Consider the following 26,151-nt stretch of genomic DNA (forward strand, 5'->3'; position numbering starts at 1 on the left):
CGTCATATTCAAGCGACGTTGCTGGAGTTGTTGGGCGTGTTGTGAGGAGATGGAGGCAAAAAGTATCGCTGCTATTTGTGGGCACCCGGTATTTTATGATAACTCTTGCAACCATGACAGGGACCGCGTGAAATAGAGAGAGACGAATACAATGTCAGAACGTAATTAGAGTGTTTTGGTTGGATAGTGGATGGCCTTGTGTGCCCTCGAGGTAGCCTGGTTGTGGCATAACGAAAACGTATTTATTTATTCTTAATTCAACTGTAAATTTCAAAACTGCATATTTCATACGCCTTTTATTTTGAAATGCAACATCAGATCCTTACGAAAGTACTGTGGTTGGATAACTGGGGTGGCCTAGAACTGTTCCCTGATCTGGTTCTGGGATACAGTAACGAAATTTCATGTTTCTATCTCAACTTCAGAACGTTTCTTGGTGCTATCCTGAGAGAGTTTTTATTCTCCCTGGGTGAACTCATCGTTGCCTGACCGCTGAGAGGTTAATTTATAACAATATTTGAAATCCAAACCACTGATGTGCATGCATTAGTGGGATAGCTGTTATTTTGAAGGTGGCCAACAGCGCTCTCTGGCGGCAGATTACCGTAATGCACAGTATTAACAATCGCTGCGGCGGCTGTCTTGACTTCAATTTTGCGAGTGGAGGCTGGCCTGACCGCACTGCGATGCGAGAGGCGAGTACTGTACCAACGTAGGGCAGGGGGGCACAGAGGACCAAGGGGCATGAACCGCACAAGAAATTGTCCCAGCGCATGGTATGCTTTTCTCAGTGACTACTACTGTATTCCATACTTTTCATTCTTGGTTCCTTTTTTTCGTCTACGTTCTGATTTCAACATTAATAATAATAATAATAATAAGTGGATGAGATGTTCCTGAAAAGTCTGGCTCCTTCCATGCAACGATTGCCACCCCAGCAGAAGGAATGTGTCAAATTTCAAATTAATTTAAGAAGCGCTGTAATGCAATACTTAAGTAAAATAAATGCAATACTTGGAATAAATGCCTGGGTGACAATATTTGCCACGAAGCAGTAAGGCTTTGTTTGTAGTTTTAGTTTTTGTTTGTATCCATTTTTCTCTGGTTGTTTTGTTGAAAATCACAGTAAATCCACTCAACGTTCTGGTTGGTCAAGTGTATTTCAGGATTAATCTACAGCGTTCTAACAGGTGTATGTTTGGTTATCTGTTAAATGTAATCCAAAAGTTTTACACATGCCAAAAGTGAAGCTTTTTTACCTCACAATATAATGGAATAACTAAAATGTGTCTGAAACACAATTTGTCATGGACACAAATTAGATCCAGATGCATGTAACATCATCAATTCAGGTTGAACTCTGAATTGATGTGGAGTGAAGTTGCTCTCCTGGAATGGAACCAGAGTGAACTCTGAATTGATGATGTTACATGCACAAATTGGTCATTCGCCTTGTGAAGACACCTAAAATGGGGATGGTCTAAAACCGCGGTCAATCGTCCTTCGCTAACAAAGTTTGCTTGGTGCTAGAACAACAGGGAAAGGAAAGGACGCGCATCAAAATGAGGGCAGGCTGCCACCATTGACTGCTCACTGTTGTCATTTGTATGCCGGGCTCACACGGTTCCTCCCTCATGGTGTGTCAGGAATGTTCACGTATGTATGTTTTGTCGTGATAACACGGGTGTGACCGCAACGCCGTGACGTGAGTGGATGTGGAGTGAAGCTGCTCTCCTGGAATGGAACCATAAGGGATAGTGGAAACGAACAACATGGTGAGTTTCGAAGAGAATTTTTAAACCGGCGTTTTATTGTTGATATTATGAACATTCCCCGAACCTCACATTCAATTTAATTCTGGCTAAATACAACCAGTCACGTTTTTGTGATTTCCTATCATTATTTTTAAGAGGCTCTTGTAATCAACTAAGGATGAGCATCATTCTTCAAACAACATATGTCACAAGTATATTGTACACTTATAAATGCACATGTCTTATAATGTAAGGAAGAACGTTGGTGATTGACAGAGCACTTTTGACATTCAGCCTTTGTATTGAAAATTCTAATGTAGACCAGGGATGAGAAACCTAAGACTTACTTTCAAGTTTCAGTGCTTTCCAAACTAAGATTCAATTTCAAATAATGCTATTCAGATTCAGGTTTTCAATACAATAATTCAAGATAAACAGTACTTATTGGAATTACTGTATGTGCTTCATGTTCTGATGTTAATGTATTTATTCAAGTTGAGCAATTGAAATCCAAGTATAAATGGTTCAAATTCATATTTGTTTTGCCACTTTTTCGTGAATCAAGTCTGCACATGAGCAGTAAGAAGATGGAATAGACCATTGCGTGAGAACGAAAGAACAGCAAGCAAAATGACTGGTCAATATGTCTCTACTTAGATCTGAGATGCAAGTAAAAATTTCTTTTTTCTGCTGATTCTTAATCTGTCCTCGTTTTTTAATTTTTAATTTTTTAACTCGAGCACATCGGATATAAATTACAATGTATGGTAAAATTCGTATTGTGCAAGTTGGTATTGGTCAAATTTAAAAACAAAAGCATAAAATTATCTAAAACATTTTGATACACTAGAAAAAAAATATACATTTTTGAAGTCAGCGCCAAAAATATGTTTAAGGTCACATAAACCCATCTCTGATTAAAATTTGCTGTTGACCAGTTTTCTGATTAAGTTTTGTCAGGGACAGCACCAGGGTCTTTCTCTCCCAGGGCAAAAGGAGGTTTGACCGATTCAAAGGGGTGTTGAAAAAAAAAATATATATATAAAATATATATATATATATATATATATATATATATATAATATATATATATATATATATATATATATATATATATATATAATATATATATATATATATATATATATATATATATATATATCAAATAAAATGCTGGAGTGGCTTAATTGGGGCTTCACGGATTTTTTAATGAGACTATAGCGCTCCCTATCCCCTGTGTAGTGCCACCCCTGAGCTTTTGTGATGTGTATCTCAGGTGTAAATCGAAGAAAACTTGGATGGAAATATCTCCCTAAAATCTTTTGGTACATTTTCCTCTTCTCTCCCCATTGATGTTGTCACTGTCCAGACGGATGCAGACGTGCCATCGCAGAGCGGCGGCTATGACGTGGAGCAGTTTGTGGACACCCCCGACTATGATCTCATCTGCACTATATGCCAGGGGGTCTTGCGGTGCCCCGTTCGAGCGGCGTGCCACCACGTCTTCTGCAAAAAGTGCATTTTACAGTGGCTCAAGAGGTACAACCAAACATGGGGTACTGCCAAACGTTTCAAAGCAATTATTGAGTCACTGTTGTTTGTCCTTGTCAGACAAGAGACCTGCCCCTGCTGCCGAAAGCCGATTAACGCATGCATGATCTTTGTCATGTTCAAACTCAGCAAGTCCATAGGACGCATGAAGATAAAGGTTGGCCTTATAAAGAGACTGTATGCTCTGCATCACATATTTGCTGTAGTTCATTCCTGAATTAGTTGGAGAAAGTTGTTCAAATGTGGTTTATGTGAAAGTAGATTTCTTTTCTCCATTGTGATTATGACTTGCCATTTTGTTTGATAAATTACTTAATACGGCATATAATAAAGTGGACTAGGTAATAAAAATTGATTGGATTGGATTGACAAAATTCTTTACATTCTATTCACTTTGGTCTTTACTACTGTATATGGTTTGATAAAATATAATGGAATGTGCTATTTTCCTGATATAAAAAAAACAATTGCAATGGATTTTATTGTTATACACAGTATTACAAATGGTGTTTGAAGCAACCATTCATGGAAAATAGTGACAACCAATTAGAAGTAGTTATTTATGTTATTTCTCTATTTTAAAAAATCCACTTATTTTGTTATGTTATGTCTTTTACAGTGTAAGAACGAGATCCGTGGCTGCGCAGCGACATTCGCCCTCTCGGAGCAGTACTGTCACAGCCTGAACTGCTTGTTCGAGTTGGTCCCTTGCCCGTACCCCGGGTGCCGGGCGCAGCTCCTCCGCCGCGACCTGGAGACCCACGCGCGCCACTGTGAGCATTGGCTCCAGCCGTGCCACATGGGCTGCGGCACCGTGCTCTCCCACCGGACGCGGGCTCAGCACAACTGCTACATGCAGCTCAAACTTCAGTACCAGGCCAAGTGCAGGAACCACGGGACCATCGCCGCCGCCCTGCAGAAGAAGATGAGAAAGATGCAGAACACCATGGCACACATGAAGAGGCAAATTGGGCTGATATGCGAAAGTCTACAGGCGATGGATGAGCTGCACAAGGCGGAGGAGGACTTGGGAGAGGGCAGCTCCAGATCCACAGGAGCCAGATTCAGCAGTGAAGGCTGACAGTCGAGGGAACAATTTGTTTATTTCATTGATGTGTGTGGGAATATGCAGGTAGGTTTATCATCACATTATATTGAGTGAATTTGTTACATATTGTAAATAAAACAAGGATGTACAACTGTTGTTTATTGGTTGGATTTTTTTGAGGGGAAAATAAAGGAAACAGGGAAATACAGTACATGTGTCGAAGAATGTATCCTTTTGGAAACATTTGTTTCAGTCGTTAAAGAAAGTTCCGTGTAAGGTTAGTTCATCAAATGAAAATGTTAATGGCTTTTTACGTGGGCAGCCAAAGGCACATCTGTGCAATCATCGTACTGTCTTATCAGCTTCTTGATTATCCACACCTGTGAGATGGATGGATGGATGGATTATCGCCTCAAAAAAGAAGTGCTGATTAACACAGATTTGTGAACAATTTTTAAGACAAATGGGCCTTTCTTGTTCTGTACATACAAAGAACATGCAATATTTTTCTTTCAAAGTAATTGAAATGTTTTGTCGTTTTGTGTGTGTGTGTGTATATATATATATACAGTATATAATATATATACTGTATATTTTAAAAAATATATTCACACACACATAAAATACTGTAATTTATGTACGCCTTGTAGGGAAAGGTTGCCACTGCGAGGCAGTATAGGGCGAGATCTTATTTCTAAACATCGCGATGTTTCGTGTGCATAAAAACCATTGGGCCTTTCACCAGACCTTCTTCCTGTAATAACGATCACGTAAGTAGGCGCAAGTTCACACATTTGGACGCATAATCCGCCCAAATCTTGCACATACTCATCTCAGTCCTATCGCTGGCTGCTAAAATACAACGTAAAGACTTATTTTTTACTGAAACCGATGATATTATTGACGGTTTTAATACATAATTTGTGTAGTCCTTATTTCCGAATATGGCGGCGAAACTCGTGTGCTTTTGTAACTGGAATGCCGGATACTACAAAGTCATGCAGAACGCGTTCGTCTTTATTCTTAGAGTAATGTCTAGCGTTTTATTCCACAGCAAATGGCGGACGACGCCGGTGGTAGGGGAGGTTTTCGCGGAGGTTTTGGCCCTGGTGGTCGCGGTCGGGGCCGCGGACGCGGCAGAGGCCGTGGAAGAGGCCGCGGTGCCCGGGGAGGCAAGGCCGAGGACAAGGAAGTGAGTGGATCACTTGTTCCTACCCGTTTAAAAGGCACTCACTTATATCAAGACACACGAAGAAGACGTTATCATTTTAATATTTCCCTTATAGTGGATCCCAGTCACCAAGCTTGGCCGCCTGGTTAAGGACATGAAGATCAAGTCCCTGGAGGAGATCTATCTGTACTCTCTCCCCATCAAAGTAAGTTCTGTGTAAGGTTACTTTATCAAATAAACTGTTACTTTTCGTGCTTGCTATAAGAGTAACGAAGAAAAATCTAAATTTGTGGCCTTGTAATAAGATTTGAACTTCACGATTGGGTCTACCACGATCATTTGATTGGGTACCATTTACAATTGAATCAATTTTTGGCCCAAATATGTAAAATCTCAGATATTTTTTTCCAAACGTTTGGGAGGGTAGTATGTAAAACCCTCCTTATGCAACATTTCATGTGCAATTACATGGCTTGTAATGACAGCATGTGTGTATTTTTGAGGGGGTATTGTAAATGTATTTGAACTCAAAATCTCTAAGCATAAAAGGCATAGAAAATTTGTAATACAATTCTGATTTATAATCTGCTGTTATGTGGCGGTTTCAGTCATACACCATGTATTTTTTTTACTTTGCAGGAGTCTGAAATCATCGACTTTTTCTTGGGCTCCGGGCTGAAAGATGAGGTGCTGAAGATCATGCCTGTCCAGAAGCAGACCAGGGCTGGTCAGCGCACCAGATTTAAGGTGAATTCCTCTTACCTGATGTCCATTCGGGATGTGACTTTCCCCACAGTGGAGCTATAGCTGTGAGCATGTCTCGTGTTCACAGGCCTTCGTTGCCATCGGTGACTATAACGGCCACGTGGGCCTGGGAGTCAAGTGCTCCAAGGAGGTGGCCACCGCCATTCGAGGCGCCATCATCCTGGCCAAGCTCTCCATCGTGCCTGTCAGGAGGGGCTATTGGGGTAACAAGATCGGCAAGCCCCACACGGTTCCCTGCAAGGTGACGGGCCGTTGTGGCTCCGTGCTGGTGCGGCTTATCCCAGCGCCCCGTGGTACCGGTATCGTGTCGGCTCCTGTGCCCAAGAAGCTGCTCATGATGGCCGGAATCGATGACTGCTACACATCCGCCAGGGGCTGCACTGCCACACTTGGCAACTTTGGTAATATTTGACGGCAATGAATTCTCGCTTATCGCTGGGGGAAACTGTGATCTTCCATTTACAGTGGTGTCTTGACTTTCAAGTTTACAATTCGTTCAGTGACCAGGCTCACGAATTGCCATTCCCTCTTGAAGCTGTTCTCTGCAACCCCCTCAAAAAACAGATTTGTTAGGATTTTTTGGGGCGGGGGCTGCACTAGTGTTATGCCTTATAAAACCATACAGCAATATAATAGCAAATATTGCAAAGAATTGAAACATTTGGTGATAGTCCAACTGGCTTCACCAATGGAGTTCTGAATTGTGAGCAAGAAGCTAACTGACATTTGCGTTGTATACATGTAAATTTTTGGGTGTGTTTGAACACAAACGTTCAATGTTTTAGTTGCTGTCACAGTTTAGTGGTCACAATTGGAGACAACAAATTGGGCTAATGATGGCCTACAGCTCACATGTTGGATTACCGTACTTGTCTGATCAGTTACCACTGTCACTTGGAACACTTGGTTTGGGTGTCGAGCTCATCTTTCTCCTTGCTCTGCCCAGCTTCACCTCTGCCCGTGGTGCAGTTGTCGTTAACTGGAGATACAGAAAAAGGCGTGTGTGTAATTCATTTCCGGGTGACTCTCAGTGGGGTCTCTTCTGGTCCTCTTATTGACGCTCAACATTTTCTCCAAATAATTTGCTGCGGGGAAACTTTTTAGATGCGTGTTATAGAAATGAATTCTTCTCGCTCTTCCAGCCAAGGCCACATTTGATGCCATCTCCAAGACTTACAGCTACCTGACTCCTGACCTCTGGAAGGAGACCGTCTTCACCAAGTCTCCTTACCAGGTCTGAATGCTCACACTCCTTTCATTGCAAACTCTTCAAGCTAAAAGTAAAATTGGCTGTACTCTGATCAATCGTTTTTTGTTTTGTTTTTTTTCCCCTTCAGGAGTTCACTGACCATCTAGCCAAGACCCACACCAGAGTGTCGGTGCAGAGAGGCCAGGCTGTCCAGGCGGCAACCTAAACTTTTGTAGAGCCGAACTGTTGAAATAAAAGTTCTGGGGAAAACATCACATCCTTCTGCCTTGTCTGTCACTGATACGAAAAACTTTTATTACAAACTGAGATTAATGTAGGAAACATTCAAAAGCCATGTTGTTACTATAGTTCTCTGAAAGTCATGACATTTTCAAATCGTCACGTCTACAACATTCCTACAAAACCACAATGTATGCTGCTTTGGAAAATTATACTCCTGAGGAATTATAGACAATAATTGCAACACTTGGTTGACAACTGAGCCATCCATTTTATGAACCGCTAATGAATTAGCAAATTATTTTGGATAATCGCTGAATCATTGAGTTACCTTTTTAAATTAAAATTGTCCGAATGCTCTTAATTTCAGCTTCACCACGGTAACTATCCAGTTTCAGTAGTCCAGTCCACTTTCATGGAGATGTCGCCAGTGAACAGCAAATTTCAATCAAGGTGGTTATGTGTCAATCATTTTTGATGCTGATTTTAAAAAATACATTGAAAACTGGATTTTTGAAAGTCATTGTTTAGAGGTTTGACCTACAAATGTTTGTGCAATATGGCTTTTGCCATGTGTTTTATTGCTATATTTCAAAAAAATTGTGTTCCCGTAATTCATAAATATTACAAAATATATTTGTATTTTATTACAAAAATAGGATTTTCTGGAGAAAATTTACAATGCAGATTTAGAAACGGCACAAAAATATCTAGGAAAGTTTACTTGCATCAAATTTAGAAAAAAATTAATTGTTAATCAGTGTTACCGTTTGATACATCTGTATAGTACTTGAGTAACTTTCATGAATGGCTGGTGGGACATATTCAAGATGTGTGTATATGGTAAAGGTTGCCCTATAAATTTAATTGCCAAATGATTTCTTGCCCTAGTAAGACTAGCATGGTAACTGTATACTTAATTGGAAAAAATAGAACAGACTACAACACCGATTTAAGCGCTTTATTTTACAACTATTGCACAGAAGACTTAAGCATTTTGAGTCTGAGCTGCTGCCATCATCCTCTCTTTTTGCTTCATCAAACACTTCCTGCCACTGGCATATGCTCCGAGGTCACCATCTGGCCCAAGACACAAACACATAAAATGATTCCCAAGGCAAAAAAAAAAAAAGTTCATTGAATGTAGTTGAAGCAATTTGTGAGTGAAGCTATGACGTGAAAAACGTACAGCGTAACTGGTAGTTCTTTGAGGCCTCTGTGAACTGCTCTATCTCCTTCGAACAGTTCTGCTGGTAGCTGGAGCCTTCTCTCTGATGGCAGGCCCTCATGCGCTCCTGGACTACCTTCACGATCTCCTGGTCCACTTTGCTGAGGTAAGACAATAATACATTCATAATTGAGTATTGTAAGCAGAATTTTTAATTCAAATATTGTATTCGGGAAGTAATCAGCTTGTGCAAGTGTCCCAAATGAAGTTTATGGTTCATGTACACTTGGGAGTGAATGCAAGAAATTATCTCACTAGTCTCTCCTCCACTGCATCTCAGCCTCATAGTAGCACAGGTAATCCCCTTCTTGGCACTGGGTCAGGTCGGGAACGCGGCGGAACTTCTGGTGGTAGTAGACTGACTTGTTTTTAGCCTGAATGCTGTCGACAGCCTCTAAAAAGAAAAGAAAATGCAAATTGTGTAGCAAAAGTGTTTAAAACGTGAGGTGTCTAGGCATGTGTATCCAATTTGGTACTAAACCAAGTAATTGCTTTTTTTTATAACGGTGCGTGGACATGCTTTTTCATTTTGCTTGTATAATTTGGGAGTACTGTACAGGTATAAACTATGGGAAAATCCCTGGCTTTTTTCTTTTATTTTGACGCACTAGTTCCTTTTTGTGTGACTGACAAAAGCTACAAGTGTTTTTTGCATGCATCTTGTCCAGTAAAAAAAGCTTTTTAAGATGCATTGTGGGATATATAAATGAGCACATAGGACAAAATGGCAAGGTGATTCCGAACACAACGCAAGCATAAAAAAAACTCACTCCAATTGAACCGCAATTAAAATTCTAAGTCATGTCACGTTTTACAGTGTAAGATACACCAAAACAATGCGTTTCATTCATAGTTGGGCGTCATTTGTTGTGCTAGCAGACTGCTAGCTGCGTTAGCTTCGTTTACCTCTAAATGTGGTGACAGGCAGGTCCACCGAGTAATAGAAGAGTTTGGACAAAATCAAAGCCGGGTTTGGCAAAGCCGTCTGTTTGTCCACAACGGGAGTCTGTCGATGAGGCTCCGGATAGGCGTCCTTATTAGAGTCCAACGGCATTTTCCCTTCTTTGAATCAATCCACGAGAAATCCGACAGTTCGACCTCGACAGTTCTCCTCTCGAGGTGGCGCATGCGCATTAGGAGCGACGCTAGAGGTCAGTGAAAACTTTTATTTGATGAAAACCTATCGCCTAATGAAAGTTTAGTTTTGGTCTTTTAAATAAAATTGACGGTGGATATTTTTGATGGAGAATTCAGACAAATATTTCCTCCCAAACAGGCCGACAAATAAAGGTTGGTGTTAAAGGTGTTATTCATTGAGTAGCCGACAGATGTCAACAAAGAACCTAAGGTTTCGAGTGAGGCACACGATGTCGTTCTACTGTTGCGCGCAACTCACCATTATTGTTACTGTACATTTCTGATAAATAGTATGTTCTATTTGTGTTTTTTATCATTTTAAGACACTCGGAGTTGAAGGTCTTTGAAAGATAAAATGTCAATGACATCCTTTGATGTAATATATTTGTCATAGTCTATCTCACAGGTGTCAAAGTCAAGGCCCGGGGGCCAAATCCGGCCCCCCATGTCATTTTATGTGGCCCGTGGGAGGAAATCATGTGTCAACTGTCATGATTCTTGCTGAAATCTGTACCCAAATGTCATGGGTAATAAATAACATTGAGATTTTGCACCGGCCCTGCGAGGGAAGCCGTAACTCTGAAGTGGCCCGCGACAAGAAATGACTTTGACACCCCTGGATAGCCAATTCTCTTTACTACATAAAGGATCTTAAATTTTTACCAGACAAATAAAACATTTATTTAACGTCTTCCTTTTTTAGGGTAAAGAATGATACTGGTTAGTATTAGAGCAAAATGAAACCGTGTGTTGTTAGTTTGTCTTTAGAAAGCATAAAATCACTGAATTGAATAAGTTGTTGGAGTTTTGATAAATATGAGCAAATTGAAGCCTGTTTGGTTTGTTTTCCTTGGTCATAGAGTAGCTCTGCCATTCATATTTAAATGTCAGATTATTATTTTTTTTATTATTTTTGTATATGCCTGCAAACTGTTTTGGTTATTTGCAATTTTTGGGTGTTGTTCTTTTGCAATTTTAAACATCATGTTGCAACTCTCACTGACTAGCCCACCACCCCACCCCCTTTATGATTATTAAGTGTTAAACTTGGCCACCTGGCAATGAAATCCTTCCCCCTCTCCACTCCATTCTTGGCTAAATGGTTCCTCTCGACTGGTCATTGCACCACGTTAAACTTCTGAGCTCCCACTCCTCCCGTCTGCTCCACTTTGGCAATGTTATTTGAAAGTGAAAACGGCTCCTCAGTGGGGCCAAACACCAAAGCAGAGCCTGACATTGTGTGCCTTCCTACGTCTGGTTCTTTTTTCTAGCTCTTACCTGGTCAGCGTGCGCAGACATGGTCAGTGGTCTTTGTGTTATGCTTCTCTATTCAGCTTTAATGTGACTTTTAGGATTATTGTATGAATCTCAGGTGCCGGCTGTTTACACCAACGTTTGAATTCTATATTAATGTGCATGTGTTGTCTGTGGGGTTGGCGTTCTCCTCTCTAGTCACATCGCAAATTTCACGCACCACGCCATGGACACTTGGGCTTTCTCCCCCGCAAGCGTAGCAAAAGGCACCGAGGCAGAGTGCGTACTTGGCCTAAAGATGACCCCAGCAAGCCTGTGCACCTCACCGCCTTCTTGGGATACAAGGCTGGCATGACCCACACCCTCAGAGAGGTGCACCGCGTTGGTCTCAGTATGTACATTGTGGAACATGTGGATTTTTGTGTAATTCACAAGGCAATTCAGATGGTAAAAATAGTATAAGGTGCACATACACCTATACAAATGCCAGGAAAAGTCCAATGGAACAATTGGACTTCATTTTGGATTAATCAATGCACTTTATATGATGGCAGGTGAGTGCTGTCAATTATTTAACACAAGTTTGAATGTGATTGGTAAATTCTGAGCATGGTAACATATGCAGTTAAAAGACGGTGTGTGTGCTTGCAAAACCGCATTCGAAACCATCATCATATCGTCAACATTATTATTATTATTTAAAAATGAATTGTACAGATTAAGGTTGCATTCCTCACACCAAAAACATTTTGAACTTATTTTATTCTTAGTCATATGTTAACATTACAAAACCTGGCATTTGAGCATGGGTTTGTAGATTTTTTTTGTCAAGTTGGAAATTAAGGCTCTTGAGTCTGTGGCTGGCTTGGCCTCGCACGATGACTGAAAGGTCCTGCTGCGTACCACGAGTCGTAGCTACTACCGGTACTTTGAGAATCACTGTTCTATTTCCTCCCCAGAGCAAACAAAGCGTGAAGAAGTGGAGGCGGTTACCATCATTGAGACCCCCCCGCTCATGGTGGTAGGAGTGGTGGGCTACATCCGCACCGTGCGGGGTCTGCGCGCCCTGAAGACCATCTTTGCTGAACATCTCAGTGACGAGTGCAAGCGCAGATTCTACAAAAACTGGTAAGGGTGTGATGTGACCGCCACAAATTAGGTCCACTTGCATACACTGCCCATGTTTCCGTTGGTTTCAGGCACAAGAGCAAGAAGAAAGCCTTCACTAAATACAGTAAAAAGTGGAAAGACGAAGTCGGGAAGAAAGCGCTGGACAAGGATTTTACTCTGATGAAAAAATATTGTTCAGTCATTCGGGTTATTGTTCACTCTCAGGTAAGACAATGCTCAGAGTATAACCGTGTAGATTACTGCTCTAAAAGCAACATCTAGCTTGCACTGTGGCAAAAGGGCAATATCCACCTGACCACATGCAATAGAAGGATTAGATGTCACTCGCATCCCCCGGCTGCTGGGTGCAAAACAAGTCCGGCCGCGCGGTAAGCTGCTGCTGTTTCAAATGACAGTTTAAAAATAATTTTTAGAGCAGAACCTGTCGGACTTTGCCAGGGGAAAACCTTGATTTTGGCAGGCAACAAGGCAAAGGTGAGCCAAGACCACTTATAACAGTGTGCAAAGGCTTCAGCTTGGTAACACGATCAGTATGCACTTCTAAGAGCAGATGTGATCTCATGCTTTTCTCATAGCTAGCTCAAACCTGATTTTGTGGGATAGAGGGCGTCTTACTTCTCACTACAATGTTCTCGATCAGTGGTTCTTAACCTTGTTGAAGGTACTGAACCCAACCAGTTCAAATGCACATTCATTAAACCTTCATTGGTGAAAAATAAAAATGACTTTTTACAAATTCAAGACATAAAAAAAGACACATTTATTAAAACAGAAAAAAGTAAATAAAATTTCAAGTCATAATTATAATTTTTTTTAAATTGTGCACAAAATGAACCGTGCATGATGTACTATCACGACAGTCACACGTTGACGACTGAGCGGACTAAATTTCCCGCAGCACTGATTGGACAAGAAATGTCACGTGATCATCTGCAGCCAGTGATGGCCAAGCGGGCGTATCATAACTAAGCGACATGTTGAGTCGGGTGTGTCTTAACCTCCATGGCAGAGGCTCCGTCGAACCCCTGAGACCGATTCACCGAACCCCTGGGGTTCGATCGAACCCAGGTTAGGAACCACTGTTCTAGATTCTACTGCGGTGGTCTTTTAACTCATTTTCAGATGCGATTACTGCCCATAAAGCAGAAGAAGGCTCACGTCTTGGAGGTGCAGTTAAACGGGGGGAGCATTTCGCAAAAGGTCGACTGGGCAAAGGAGCGCCTGGAGCAAGCGGTGCCCGTGTCGGCAGTTTTTCACCAGGACGAGTTGATTGATATCATTGGGGTTACAAAGGGTCACGGCATTAAAGGTTAGATGCCAATCATCCCGAAAATCAAATATGATTTCACCATGATGTCGCATGCACCTCCAGGTGGCAGAAACTTCAGCAATGGGACTAGTTGGCCACCCAAGGCAACGCAATTGGGAAAACAGAGAAATTGACCTGAACAATGAGTTTAGCCTTTTTCTCTACCACCGTAGTTCGAATGTGTAACATTTCCATTGAAAGGATGATGCTACATGAGGGAAATTACACTTCAAGAGGTAAATTGATTCCAAAATAGAGGTGGAGGAAATTCAGACGTATTTAACATGATTATTAAGATGAGTTGATGAGTTTGTTTTCTATTGCTGGAATTAATGGCACGGTCCTGCTATTTTGACGCTGGAATGGATCTTTTACTGTAGGTCTGATGTTTGCGAGCAAGCGACGGACTGGAATACTTTATTTTGAAGGAGGTCGACACAAATCCTCGAAAGTACTATCCATCCATCTTCAACACCACTTATCCTGAACAGGGTCACATCGGGGTGTTGGAGTTTATCCTAGCTGACTTTGGGCGGAAGGCGGACGACACCCTGCACTGGTCGCCAGTCAGGGCGACATATAGAGACGAACAACCATTCACACCCACATTCACACTGTCATTGGGTGGGAACCACCTCTAAACCTTTTGAAACATATCTAGTGGCACAACATAGATTTCAGTTCAGGTCAATGGTAATCTCTTGCTTTCTGCCACCCGGAAACAACCTGGCGACTATCATTATTATGATTAGTTTGTTTGTTTGTTTTTTACAAAAATAAAAAGGTTGAGAGGTAAATTCATTGGTCACTTGCTAACAGGTGTGACAAGCCGCTGGCACACAAAGAAGCTCCCCAGGAAAACTCACAAGGGGCTGCGGAAGGTGGCGTGCATCGGAGCGTGGCATCCAGCTCGAGTGGGCTTCAGTATAGCACGGGCCGGTCAAAAGGGCTTTCACCACCGTACTGAGATCAACAAGAAGGTCCACTTTGTGCCTGGGACCAAAAGGCTGTTATCTTTTAAATGTTGGACATCAACGTTTGATCTCCTGCTGTCCTCAGATCTATCGAATTGGTCGAGGCGTTCATATCCAGGATGGAAAGGTGATCCGGAATAATGCCTCCACAAGCTATGACATCAGCCAGAAGACCATTTCCCCCATGGTATTGACATTGTGAGACTGCTGAGCTGGGGCGTCAGGCTCTTTTTCGTCGTGGGCCATATTTTAGTTACGGTTTTCCTCAGAAGATCGTTACAACTGTGAAAACACATACAGAGGTGCCTCGAGGTTAACTTGTTACGTGACCATGCTGGTATTGGTAACTTTAAGCCCTCCTATCTCAATTAATCTTCCATCGATCCATTTTTTTGTTCGCTTATCCTCACAAGGGTTGTGGGCGTGTTCTGAAGCCTATCCCAGCTGTCTTCAAGCAGTTGGCGGGGTACACCCTGGACCGGTTGCCAGCCGGAATCGAACCCTGCACTTCTGCTCTCTGGGGCGGACGTGCTAACCAGTCGTCCACCGTGACAGCTCAATTCATCTTTTCTCATTGAAATAAATGGAAATGGCATTTATCTTGTTTCAACACCCCACTCACCCTCCAAAAAAGTCAGTAACATGTGAAAAATAGCATTGTATAATATTGAACTTTATAAAAATATAGAGCTGAATGTAAAGAATTGAGCAATTTTTGCTACATTTATTTCTGCTTCACTTATTATTTTTCTGGTGTGGGCACCTTGGCCAGCTGGGAGCGGTGCAATAGACATGGAGTCATTCATAACTCCTCACTTAGCCACAGTAATACTAACCATTCTTCGCTGAAGATAAATAATATATGCCTGTTGTAATTATTATATTACACCGGTCAATGAATTTTTACAATTTTTAAATCACAGATGCAAATAATATTTTTTATAGGATTTTTTTTTTTTTGCACAGACTCTTTTTTATTTGTTGTAGAACGTCTGGTTTTTCTAATAACATGCTTTTGTCTAGTGACCAGTTCATGGCGAACCCCGCCTCTTGCTCTGTGGTGGCTGGGTTAGGCTCCCGCGTGCCTTCAATTTGAGTGAGAATAAGAAGTACAGAAGTTGGATAGATGCATAATGTGTAATATACCGGTATATATTTTCTTAATATTTATGAATTAAAGGTTAGGTTCACCAACAAGTGGATTTTTTGGGGAATGTCTTATTGCTATAAATTACAACGCATGATGATATCCATATTGCAAAAGCTTTTTTTTTAAAAATCGGTAAAAATGAAAATATCTAAAACCTGACGTGCTTGGAAAAAAGGACACTTTAGAAATCAGCATAAAAAATGTGTCGGGAGGCAAAGCCACCTTTAAAACTTGCTGTTGACCAGTGTTGTGCGTGTTATTCCTCCATGTGTGCTCGAATGCAGGGAGGCTTTCCACACTACGGAGAGGTGAATAATGATTTTGTCATGGTGAAAGGTTGCGTTGTCGGTGCCAAAAAACGCGTCCTCATACTCCGAAAGGTAAGTCTCACCTTTCTAATGGTCGTTTATATAGTCTAAGAAATTCATAACAATCTCCCTTCCAGTCTTTGCTGGTGCACACGTCTCGCAAATCATTGGAAACCATCGAGCTCAAATTCATTGACACCACGTCCAAGTTTGGTCACGGTCGCTTCCAGACCGCGCAGGAGAAAAGAGCTTTTATGGTCAGTGACTTTTTCCCCATTACACCACCATGTTGATTTCTTCTTGTGCGCCCCCATCAGTTCTTGACTTCTGACCTGTGGCTTATACCTGCAGGGTCCGCCAAAGAAGGATGTCTCTAAAACTCCGCCAGTGCCTCAACCAGAGGAGGTCTAAAACATTTGGCAGTATTTTCCGTGATGAAGCAGAGATTTCCGAAAGGAAGGTGAAATTGATCATTAAAAATAAAATAAAGGTTTTATTGAACCAACAAGAGTCACTTCTTACAGATGGCAACATACATAAATACACATACATTTTTAAAAAAAATGAGATATTCATTCAGTTTGAGCAAAATACTTTTTCAAATCGCTGAGGATAGGTTCTCTCCAACCAACTAAAAAAATAAATTCAGCGATTAAAAAAGAAATCAGATTCAACAAAAATGCTGGCCTGGCCTCAGTTGTGATATCAAGGCGGAAGTTGTTGATACGTAAGAGTTGCGTGCTCTTTGATCGTCATATCCGGGCGTTTTACGAAACAAACTTTATTGTTTCGTGCTGCGTCAACTCGACTAAAGACAGGTGGAAATGTCCTTTTGTGCCTTCTATGGTCGGGAGGTTTACAAAGACCATTTCAAACCAGGTGCTGCTACAACTAACGAGACTTTACTCTATGTTTTGTCGTAATTTGTTGCCATTTAGAACTCGTTAACTTTCCAAGTGAACTGTGGGGAGCTAGCTGCTTAGCTAATCTTGTTATTCAACTCTTTTTTTTCAGATGTCTCGACAGCTAAGACGAGGAATTGAAATCAATTGCCTATGTGTGACATAACCGAGAAGTTGCCTTCGAATGGTGTAATTTATACAAATTAAAAACTGTGAACTTTTGTAAAAAATATGCGAATTGCACAACACTTCCAAAACAGTTGTCTCACACTTTGTCTTAACACGATAATTGGCGTCCTAATCGACGTCATTAACTGTGGTTAAAAAAATAAAATAAAATTTAGACACGTATTGACGCCTCTGGCCGATTTAGACCCACTAGTGAACTGTCCTGTTTTTTTTTTTGTATGTTTGTTTTTAAATACCTGATGAACCCCATGTAAACTCCACACAGGAAGGCTGGAACAGGGATTCGAACCTCAACCCTCAGCTGTGAGGCAGAGATGAAAACCTCTGCCTCACAGTTCTGAGGTATGTGTAATATGTCATTTGGAGGCATCTAAATCCATTTTGTCTCCCTGTAGGAATTTACGCATGCGCCAAGTGTGATCACCATCTTTTCTCCAGCCGTTCCAAGTATGAGCATTCGTCGCCTTGGCCGGCCTTCACGGAGACCATCCACCAAGACAGTGTGGCCAAACACGAGGAGAGACCCGGAGCCTTCAAGGTACAATTGCAAGAAAGTCACAAATTGATGTCTATTACAAAACACTACAGGTGTCACAATAATTCGATTACTCAACAACTTATCAATCATCAAAGTAATCAACTATTTCGCTAATTAATTCTTAGCCCCGTGGGTTAACCTCATATTGTCCAAAACATCAAACTTCAGCTTCTGTACAAAAAAAAAAAAATCACTGATTTCTGAAGTCTGTCATGAAAACAGACACAAGTCATTTGCAAACATGTTCAATTTATGGGGGCAGGGAGATTTAATTGTTTGCAGCCTAGGTATGAATAACCTGCAACTGACATTAGCAGTTTAAGAAGCCTCACAAGTGTTTATCAATTTACTAGTAGCCCTATGCATGAATCAGTCAGTACCCAAGAAATATTTCTCTGTGATATTGCTTAATTGTTATTTGGATTTACATTGATTGTGAGTAAACTCAAATGCAAAATCATTTTTTGTCCGATTAGTTGATGGAATAATTGACAGAATAATCATTTAAAAAATATAGGCCTGTGACAGCCATATAAAGCACTCATTGGATTTTTAATTTTATTTTTTTTAACTCCAGGTTCTGTGTGGCAAGTGTGGAAATGGCCTAGGCCACGAGTTTGTCAACGACGGGCCCGGCAGAGGCTCGTCTCGTTTTTGAATATTCAGCAGCTCACTGAAGTTCATCCCTAAAGGTACAGTCAGAGAATATGTAATTCCCTCAGAAATTCTACCTGAATGCAGAGAAATGCTGTCACCAAGCACAAATGTTAAACAACTAAATGAACTGAGGTCCATTGTCAACCCATTGGCAGGAGTAAATAACTTTCGTCTCGGATACCATGACGACATTCCCATGTAATCCCTGAGCTATACTAATCTTCGACTTGTATTCGTTGAGAATTGGTGACGCTATTTTGATTGTTTTAAACATTTCCTATAGTGCAGAAAATTTGCATTCAGACAATTTATTCTGTTACAACTACTGCGGTGCCTTGACTTATGAATAAAATTCCTTCCATGGCAATGTTTATAACGTAACTTTCAAATCATCTTTCACCATTGAAATGAATGGAAATGACGTTAGTCAGGTCGAAGCCCATGTTCTGTTCCTTCTGGTGTGTGCGCATCTTGGCCACCAGTGGGCAGTACAATACAAACATACAGACACAAACGAGGAAAAGTTTACACCTGACTCAGTAACTGCAGTCATATAAATTATTTTTCGCAGAGGATGAAGATTTGCCAGTGAGTATTCATTGTCTGTTTCTCCATGTGTTTCTTCACCATTTGTTTTCAAATATCCATTCCTTAAAGGGTTTTGTTACCGCAACATTACACTTTCTTTGGTATTTTGCATTATGTTTAGTATTAAGCTTGTAGAGTTTTGTCAGGCAAAGTTATGTAGTTGTGTTTGTTAGAATTAAGCCTTTATATGTATAGATGAAAGCTTACAACAATATATATTTTTGCATTTCCTCTCTACCGTAAATGTCTGCATTTTGGGTATTGTGCGTTCTTTTAATGACGTAAACAGTACAGGTGTCAGGCTGCCGTTTGGGATGAATTGTTTTTGTTCAAGGTGGTACACCATTTGAGAAAATAATATTTCCTGCTGGATTCCAAGAAAAGTCCACATGATGCTTTTTTTTTTTTTTTTTTTGCGCTTTGCTACACAGACAAAGTTGATGGACAGTAAAGTGAGCGCACTGCAGGACGTGCTGTTTGACGTCTAAACATTTCTGGATGCCGCTAAGTAAGTGTGGACAGCAAATGAAGCACTCTGGGAAAAAGCCTGACTGGGGAGCACCAGAGTTCGGATCGAAGAGTGGCCGCACTGGACAGCAACAACAGATGATGTAATATTTGAGATTCAGGAGAGAATACCTTTGCTCATATTTGTAGTAGGGAATCAAGTTACTGTATTTGTGACATTTTATAAGTATACCATATTCTCTCAATTTTTATGATATTAATTTTATAGCAGGGAATCAAGTTACTGTATTTGTGACATTTTATAAGTATACCACATTCTCTCAATTTTTATGATATTAATTTTAAAAAGTTATCTTCGCTATGCAGCCTGTATTTCTTTTTATTACAGAATTGTGTGAAAACGTGCACAAAGCAAAATTTGCTCTTCCCTTTTGGTGAAAATAAGCAGTGCTTTGCTACTTCGTAACAGCGTCGTGTAAAATAAATATATTTCAAGATACATTGTAACCATTCTTGTTGCTTTGTGTTTCGCCTGAATGAATGTTTTGACGTATTCCCAAGGCATGACGAGCTCAATCTTGGACCCACTTCAAAGTGCAATTACAGTATTTCTTCAACAGGTGGTGCGCTTAGACCTTCAATGTGATGTCATCGACGTACAGTACGTATGAGGAAAATGGCTGTAAATGCAAGTTATAAGGCACCAGACAGCGTCTAATTGATGTTTTGCTCTTATAACCACAGTATAAAATTATACACATTGATAATTATGCTAACCAGCCATTAAATCAGCGGTGGCGTCTACTGATGACAGAAAAGCTAATAATGTAACATTCCCTCCAATACTATTAATACTGTTAAATGCCAGTGGTCTGAAGTGTTCTTTTAACCCATTTTAGGTTCTAAGTGGACTAACAAGCCTGCTCTTTTTTTTTCAATAGCACATAGCTCCATGATGGAATTCTAAACAAAGCGAGTATACGGGCGCAGGTTCAAAAGCTCTATGGCTGCCTGATAGTTTAGGCAGGAGCAGGTGTGTCAACATCTGCGGAGTATTCAACAGCAACATTTCATTGTGTTGTAGCACGGTGGATTTGTGCCAACATTTGTGTAAACACAATTTCAGACATTCATTTGATGAATGTTCAATACATTTTGTGCAGATGAAAGCAGTGTGATCTAACTACACTGACATAGAAATCCACAAACGTGTCCAAGGCCTCTGGGAGTTTGCCGTTTTCATCAGTGAAGGTAGTATCGATTCTTCTGCTGCGTGCATGTCATTAACAGATCTTGCTTTGAGATACTTTGCATGGATTGTATAAATTGTATTATACTTTGGAACAGTGGCGGATGCTGGTCTGTCAAGGAGGGGAAGCTCAATTTCGGCCTACATCATAAAATGTGTCAGTTTTTTTATACGTGAATTCGACTCTCCCTTCTTTTTCAAGAAAATGATCTGTGACCCTTGGTGATATAAGTCAGTCTGCAAACACAAGCAACTACAATAAAACCCACCAGAAGTAAAAGATAAATTTGTCGCTAGTTGTTTTCAACAAAGAGAGTGTCGCTAAGATGATTAGAAGAAGTCTCCAGTTCAACTCAGAACAGAATGAGAATTGAAAAATGCCCTCACGGATGCCTACGCCAAAAGATTGATGATTGGCTCATTTCGCTGTCGATAAAAAAGAGATTCAGCCTCAGACAGGTCATCCAATCATCATGCACAAAAGCTGAACGTCCGGGCCAGCCGATAAACGCCCACTGTCCATAGACTCCCAGAGACGCTGAGTGTCTGATGGGCGGGACAAAACCAGCATTATGCAATGACTCGTCTCGTTTCAATGCATTGGGACTACTCTCGAGACGCCCAGCGTCCGTGCTGCAGACGCTCAGCGTCCACACATTTTAAAGCACAGTGAAGCTGCAGGAATGAATGAGAAGAGGGTTGTGTCATAACCAGTAATAAAGAAGCTGATTCGGAACAAAAGTTGAACGAGTTGTAGCGCATATTTAGTCAATGACATGTACACACAATTGTATGTACACACATAAATTTTTTGACATTTTAGGGAAAGCTGAGCTTCCCTTGCAGTCTTCGAGCAATTGCCTCTGCTTTGGAACCTTGTGATGGCCTTAAAGCTACTTAAGCTCATGGTGTCTGAACTGCAGTTTGGGACAGGAAAACTTGGCAATTGGTGGCAATTTTGCAATGCTGCTCCATTGTCAATTAGCAAGCCATGGGCAAGGGAATGATAAACTGACAAAACCGACAAGCCTAAACTGTCTAATGTTGATGTCCTCACATACTGTATGTCCGAATGTTGCCTCGATCAAAATAGGAAAAAGGAAGTGTGTAATGACTTTTGGAACACCTTGTATATTTTAACGTTTTCCATTTCAATCTGCAGTTTACTAAGAGTCGTCAGTCGACGGTCTAAGCTCGCCCTCTCCCTCTTGTCCTAATTTTGCCCGGGAGCTCTTCATTTATCCAGTAATACCTTCCTTGCCACTGATTAGATGTCTCTGTTGTGGTTCCTCTTTAAAGTGGCCACACACAGCTGGCACACAGACTCCTCAGTGTCCTCGGGGTGAAGTCTGGATGAGGTAGCAACAAACCCTAGCAGACAAAAAAAAAAAAAAAAAAATTCAAAAATAAACCAGATGTGAGAATGACAGATGGGGAGGAAAGAAGAAGGAAGGGGGGTGCAATTAACATGCGCTATCTGCAGTCGAACACTCTTTCTGGCTGGCATCGGCTCAGCAGCTGCATGGCCGAGAGGAAGCAAACAGGAAGCAGGAAGTGGTAATCCTCTGATAAAAATCATGAGACAGATTTGGACGGCGAACACATTTTTTTTTCCTCTTGCGCTGATCTCTGGGGCTCATTTCGAATATGAATCCGTAATTATAGCAAACCAGTTGAGGGTTCTAGTGGGCCGAGGGCCGAGCCCAGAGGTTATCACTGAACAATACAGTACACGAGGCAGCCTCCTTTGATTGTAATGTTTATGAGCAGCTCACATCAACCCGGGCTGTTTATGAGCAGATGCACCTGCTTCTGTTTTGAATCCGACAGAATAACTCCATGCCACGCCACTCCAATTCATTTCCACCGAAACCATCTCATGGACTCTGCAGCAGACAAGCTCGCCCTGAGCGTTAACGTGCCAGAGGAAGCCAAACACCTCCTCCTATGTCTTGGCTGTGATGAAAATGCCCTCCATATGAGTTTTGACTCGGCGTGATGAAGTAAAAGATAAATGGGGCTTTTATGCAGCCAGATTCTTGCTGTGGGTCAAAGATGATCCCTGGAAGACATTGAAGATACTCCAAGTACTTAGTGTCTCTGTCAGGACAACATATGGTCGGAAAAGAAGGGCCTTGAAAAATGAAATCGGAGCAAAAGAAATTGCTGGTAGTTCAGTACCAAGTCGATGACTATCTGTAGCCGCTCGAGCCGCACACCAATTAGAAAACTGCTGTTATGAATTTATGTTTAGCTTTACAGTGAATGTCATAGTTAAGTATAGTGTATCTTGTTGACTCCCAAGTTGATCCAATTTCACCAAAAAAAAAAAGATCCTGGTTTTTAACTGTTGCCATCCTAATTCCCTTATCAACTGTGCAGATGACTTTTTTTTTTTTTTTTTGCATGTTGCATTATTCTCAATCAAAATGTGTTTTAAAATTACAGTACCGGTATATAGAAATTGTCAGTCGATTTGTATGAGCATCTAAACCAGTTTCATTATGGTGTCTTGTAGATTGTTTCACTATTGTGCGTATAAAATTTGCACCTACAGTATATCAACATTGATTTCCATCTTGAGGAAATATTGTGTATAATATACAGGGTGTCCATAAAGTCTCTTTACCATTTCAAAAATTTATTAAAAATGCAATTGATTAGATATTCAGATTTATTCTATTGTATTGAGTGTTTATTAAAGGTTGTTTTTTTACCTCTTTTAATAAAGATATCGTGTATCGAACAAAGATAAGGGACATTACTGACCTAAAGCAAAGGATTACTGATGCCATTGCCACAATTGATGAGGCAATGCTACAGCGAACATGGCAAGAAATTGAGTACCGTCTTGATGTGCTTCGTGCAACTAATGGTGCCCATGTAGAAGTGTATTAAAAGAGGTTAAAACAACTTTAATAAACGCGGAATAAAATAGAACAAATCTGAATAAAATATCTAACCAATTGCATTTTTAATACATTTTTGAAATGGTAAAGAGACTTTTTGGACACTGTATATTTGTGTATAATATTTCCTGCCAACTAAATGCCAAAGGCTTAAAAGCATAAGTGATGGAAAAAGGACGCGCCTTTGAGGGCTGCCATTTAGCAAACAAACAACATGATTCATTTTGAAATCTAGCACATCACTTTGGTGACCTGCACCACCTTTTTGTCACTTTTATCACATAATCACATGACTTCTTCCGACCTCTAGCGTCTTCAGTACCGCAGACAGGGTTTTGAACATCGCGTTTGTTTTTGAAGATATCTCTCACTATCTCCTCACTCATCTGTCTCAGAGAAGATAGCTCTTCACCATAACCCCCCGCATCCCCAGACAACAGCGCAGGTCCACCTGACAGCTTCAAAGTGAAGTGTGGTACCGGTATTGTTCTGGCGGATCAGGGAGACGGGCTCTTATTTTCAGGGCAGGACAAAAGTGGCTGATTGTGGGCCCCACATGGTACCTTTTATCCTGGTTTTCTGAGCAGACTACACAGGGATTTGGGGGGTGGGGGGTTCTTTAGTGAGGGCCAATATAATCCTGAAAGAAATGCTCTTCTTTGTGCTTTTTTTGTCTATGTAGAAGAAGAACAATCCCTCCAGGGGGCTGCTTGGTTGCATACTCTGTAGATTTTTTTTTTTGAGCGGTTCTACATAAGCAATTAAAGTAAGTTAAATGGAACTTTGAAGAGGTTTTGGGCAAAGGACAAAACTTTTATTAGCACAAAATCCTTTTTGTCAGGATGAGACGACTACAGAACAGCTGAACTTTATTTGGTATGAATCAGAAGCACTTTAAATGGCGGCGAGTGTGTTTTCACTCTCAGTTAACATGACTTTGAATGTTTTTAGTTCATTCCGAACACAGCCACATCCCAGTTGGAAGATTATGTTTTTGTACACTTGTGCAGGCTAAACAAATGGGCGCCGTGACACGCACTGTCCTCCCGCAACCCCACCCACCCTGTCCAAATTTCAGCCACCCACGGAGCAAACCCTGCAATTTGCTCATCCTCTCTCATCTTCTTGGCTAGTTATGCCACAGTTTATGCCACATGAGATGCACTGCATACCTACCACGCTGGGGTAAAAGAGGGGGTGGGGGTGGAATCAACTCAAGGGTGTGTTTTTGAGAAATTAGCCCTAAATATCTTGAGTGCGTATGTTTGCAGCAGATGTGCACTTCAAGGTTTTGGCTTAGCTGACCACGTTGGTTCTTGGTGGTTCTTTGATGAAAGTAGAAATTTCAGGTTCTGCAGAAACTGTGACCACTGGAAAATGCTGTCACGATTGCGTTAAATTGCTCAAAAGAGAAATTAATTATTTGTGGGGATGCGCAAATATTTTCAATTTGAACATTAGCACCGCGAATACATACAGGAAAAAAAAAACCTGCACAGAAATAATGGTAACATACTCTAACATGCTAACACTGGAAGTAGTGCAGCCGATAGAAATGCAAAGAAATGAAGATAATACCGTATTGGCCCGAATATAAGACGGTGTTTTTTTTGCATTGAAATAAGACTGAAAAAGTGGGGGTAGTCTTATATTCAGGGTCTAGACATTATACCCATCACGACGCTAGATGGCGCCAGATATCATTGAAGTGAATGCTGAACTTGACTCCCAAGGCCAAAGTGAACCCCTGTCACGAAGAATAAAAATAAAAATAGCGGTAGCATGAAGAAGAAAAATAAAAAATAGCGGCAAGAAAGAAAAGAGAAGAAAATAATCGAAGAGATAACAGAAAATGGAGAAACGTAGCGACAATCTGGAGAAAAGTGGTCAAAGATCGGCCAGGTTAACCGGCAGCTGAGGAGAAGTTATGATGTAATTTTCATTTCAAAAACCAGAAGCCATTCATTTACGAATGTGATTGCACTTTAGTTTACATATTTAAATGTTCAGATATTAAGATTTGAATGAGGCAAAATAACATGCTTTTTCTCTCAAATATATGTTTGTTTCAGATGTACTGTAATTATTTTCTGTATAAAAATTAATTTGGTTTTCAAAAAGTATTTTTTCAAACTTGAGTCTTGAAAAAGAGGGGGTCGTCTTATAATCAAGGCCGTCTTATATTCGGGCCAATACGGTAGAATACATTCATATAATTTCACTCAACAAATCTTTGCGCAAGGTCACATAGTTCCGAATCAACAAGTGTCTGGCCCTGGGAAAATGAATAGTTCGCACGACCTGAACAAGATGCAAAGTTTTCTCTTTGATTGTGTTGTCTGGCGGTGTTAAAACAGGTCAAGCAAAAAAAATAAGATGTGAGCACTCCTTCATGTTTATCATCCAAAGTCAAACTGGGACAAGCATTCACAGTGTTGTTAG

At 40.8% G+C, this 26,151-nt stretch overlaps 5 protein-coding genes across 6 annotated transcripts; 4 read left to right on the forward strand and 1 right to left on the reverse strand.

Moving 5' to 3' along the window:
• The first annotated feature begins 22 nt into the window (after window positions 1–22).
• Window positions 23–4,509, forward strand: rnf151 (ring finger protein 151). Its single transcript, XM_086134135.1, has 5 exons — window positions 23–776; window positions 1,647–1,775; window positions 3,124–3,293; window positions 3,366–3,462; window positions 3,925–4,509. The coding sequence occupies exons 2-5, from the start codon at window positions 1,773–1,775 to the stop codon at window positions 4,384–4,386; spliced, it is 732 nt and encodes a 243-aa protein (XP_085990261.1). The 5' UTR covers window positions 23–776; window positions 1,647–1,772; the 3' UTR covers window positions 4,387–4,509.
• A 550-nt stretch (window positions 4,510–5,059) lies between these two features.
• On the forward strand, window positions 5,060–7,753 carry rps2 (ribosomal protein S2). The gene is made up of 7 exons (XM_086133744.1): window positions 5,060–5,123; window positions 5,408–5,545; window positions 5,640–5,729; window positions 6,164–6,271; window positions 6,357–6,690; window positions 7,432–7,523; window positions 7,627–7,753. The coding sequence occupies exons 2-7, from the start codon at window positions 5,411–5,413 to the stop codon at window positions 7,702–7,704; spliced, it is 837 nt and encodes a 278-aa protein (XP_085989870.1). The 5' UTR covers window positions 5,060–5,123; window positions 5,408–5,410; the 3' UTR covers window positions 7,705–7,753.
• A 912-nt stretch (window positions 7,754–8,665) lies between these two features.
• Window positions 8,666–10,081, reverse strand: ndufb10 (NADH:ubiquinone oxidoreductase subunit B10). Its single transcript, XM_086133012.1, has 4 exons — window positions 9,853–10,081; window positions 9,202–9,340; window positions 8,908–9,047; window positions 8,666–8,798 (listed from the first exon to the last, which is right to left on the reverse strand). Exons 1-4 carry the CDS (start codon window positions 9,998–10,000, stop codon window positions 8,707–8,709), a joined length of 519 nt encoding a protein of 172 aa, XP_085989138.1. The 5' UTR covers window positions 10,001–10,081; the 3' UTR covers window positions 8,666–8,706.
• A 1,183-nt stretch (window positions 10,082–11,264) lies between these two features.
• LOC147193160 (large ribosomal subunit protein uL3-like) lies at window positions 11,265–16,699 on the forward strand. 2 transcript variants are annotated; one of them, XM_086132729.1, is made up of 10 exons: window positions 11,265–11,383; window positions 11,536–11,728; window positions 12,297–12,465; window positions 12,537–12,672; window positions 13,591–13,777; window positions 14,597–14,757; window positions 14,837–14,938; window positions 16,186–16,281; window positions 16,347–16,466; window positions 16,561–16,699. In XM_086132729.1, exons 1-10 carry the CDS (start codon window positions 11,381–11,383, stop codon window positions 16,618–16,620), a joined length of 1,227 nt encoding a protein of 408 aa, XP_085988855.1. In that variant the 5' UTR covers window positions 11,265–11,380; the 3' UTR covers window positions 16,621–16,699. The 2 variants fall into 2 exon arrangements, with proteins under 2 accessions (XP_085988855.1, XP_085988856.1); XM_086132730.1 differs by lacking the exon at window positions 11,265–11,383 and having other exon boundaries at window positions 11,575–11,709.
• A 263-nt stretch (window positions 16,700–16,962) lies between these two features.
• msrb1a (methionine sulfoxide reductase B1a) lies at window positions 16,963–20,058 on the forward strand. Its single transcript, XM_086133976.1, has 4 exons — window positions 16,963–17,088; window positions 17,696–17,838; window positions 18,416–18,530; window positions 19,515–20,058. The coding sequence occupies exons 1-4, from the start codon at window positions 17,034–17,036 to the stop codon at window positions 19,532–19,534; spliced, it is 333 nt and encodes a 110-aa protein (XP_085990102.1). The 5' UTR covers window positions 16,963–17,033; the 3' UTR covers window positions 19,535–20,058.
• The last annotated feature ends 6,093 nt before the right edge of the window (window positions 20,059–26,151 follow it).

Source organism: Hippocampus guttulatus, chromosome 16 (assembly GCF_054856545.1).
Source record: "Hippocampus guttulatus isolate MCC_2025c chromosome 16, RoL_Hgut_1.0, whole genome shotgun sequence".
Lineage (NCBI taxonomy): Eukaryota > Metazoa > Chordata > Actinopteri > Syngnathiformes > Syngnathidae > Hippocampus > Hippocampus guttulatus.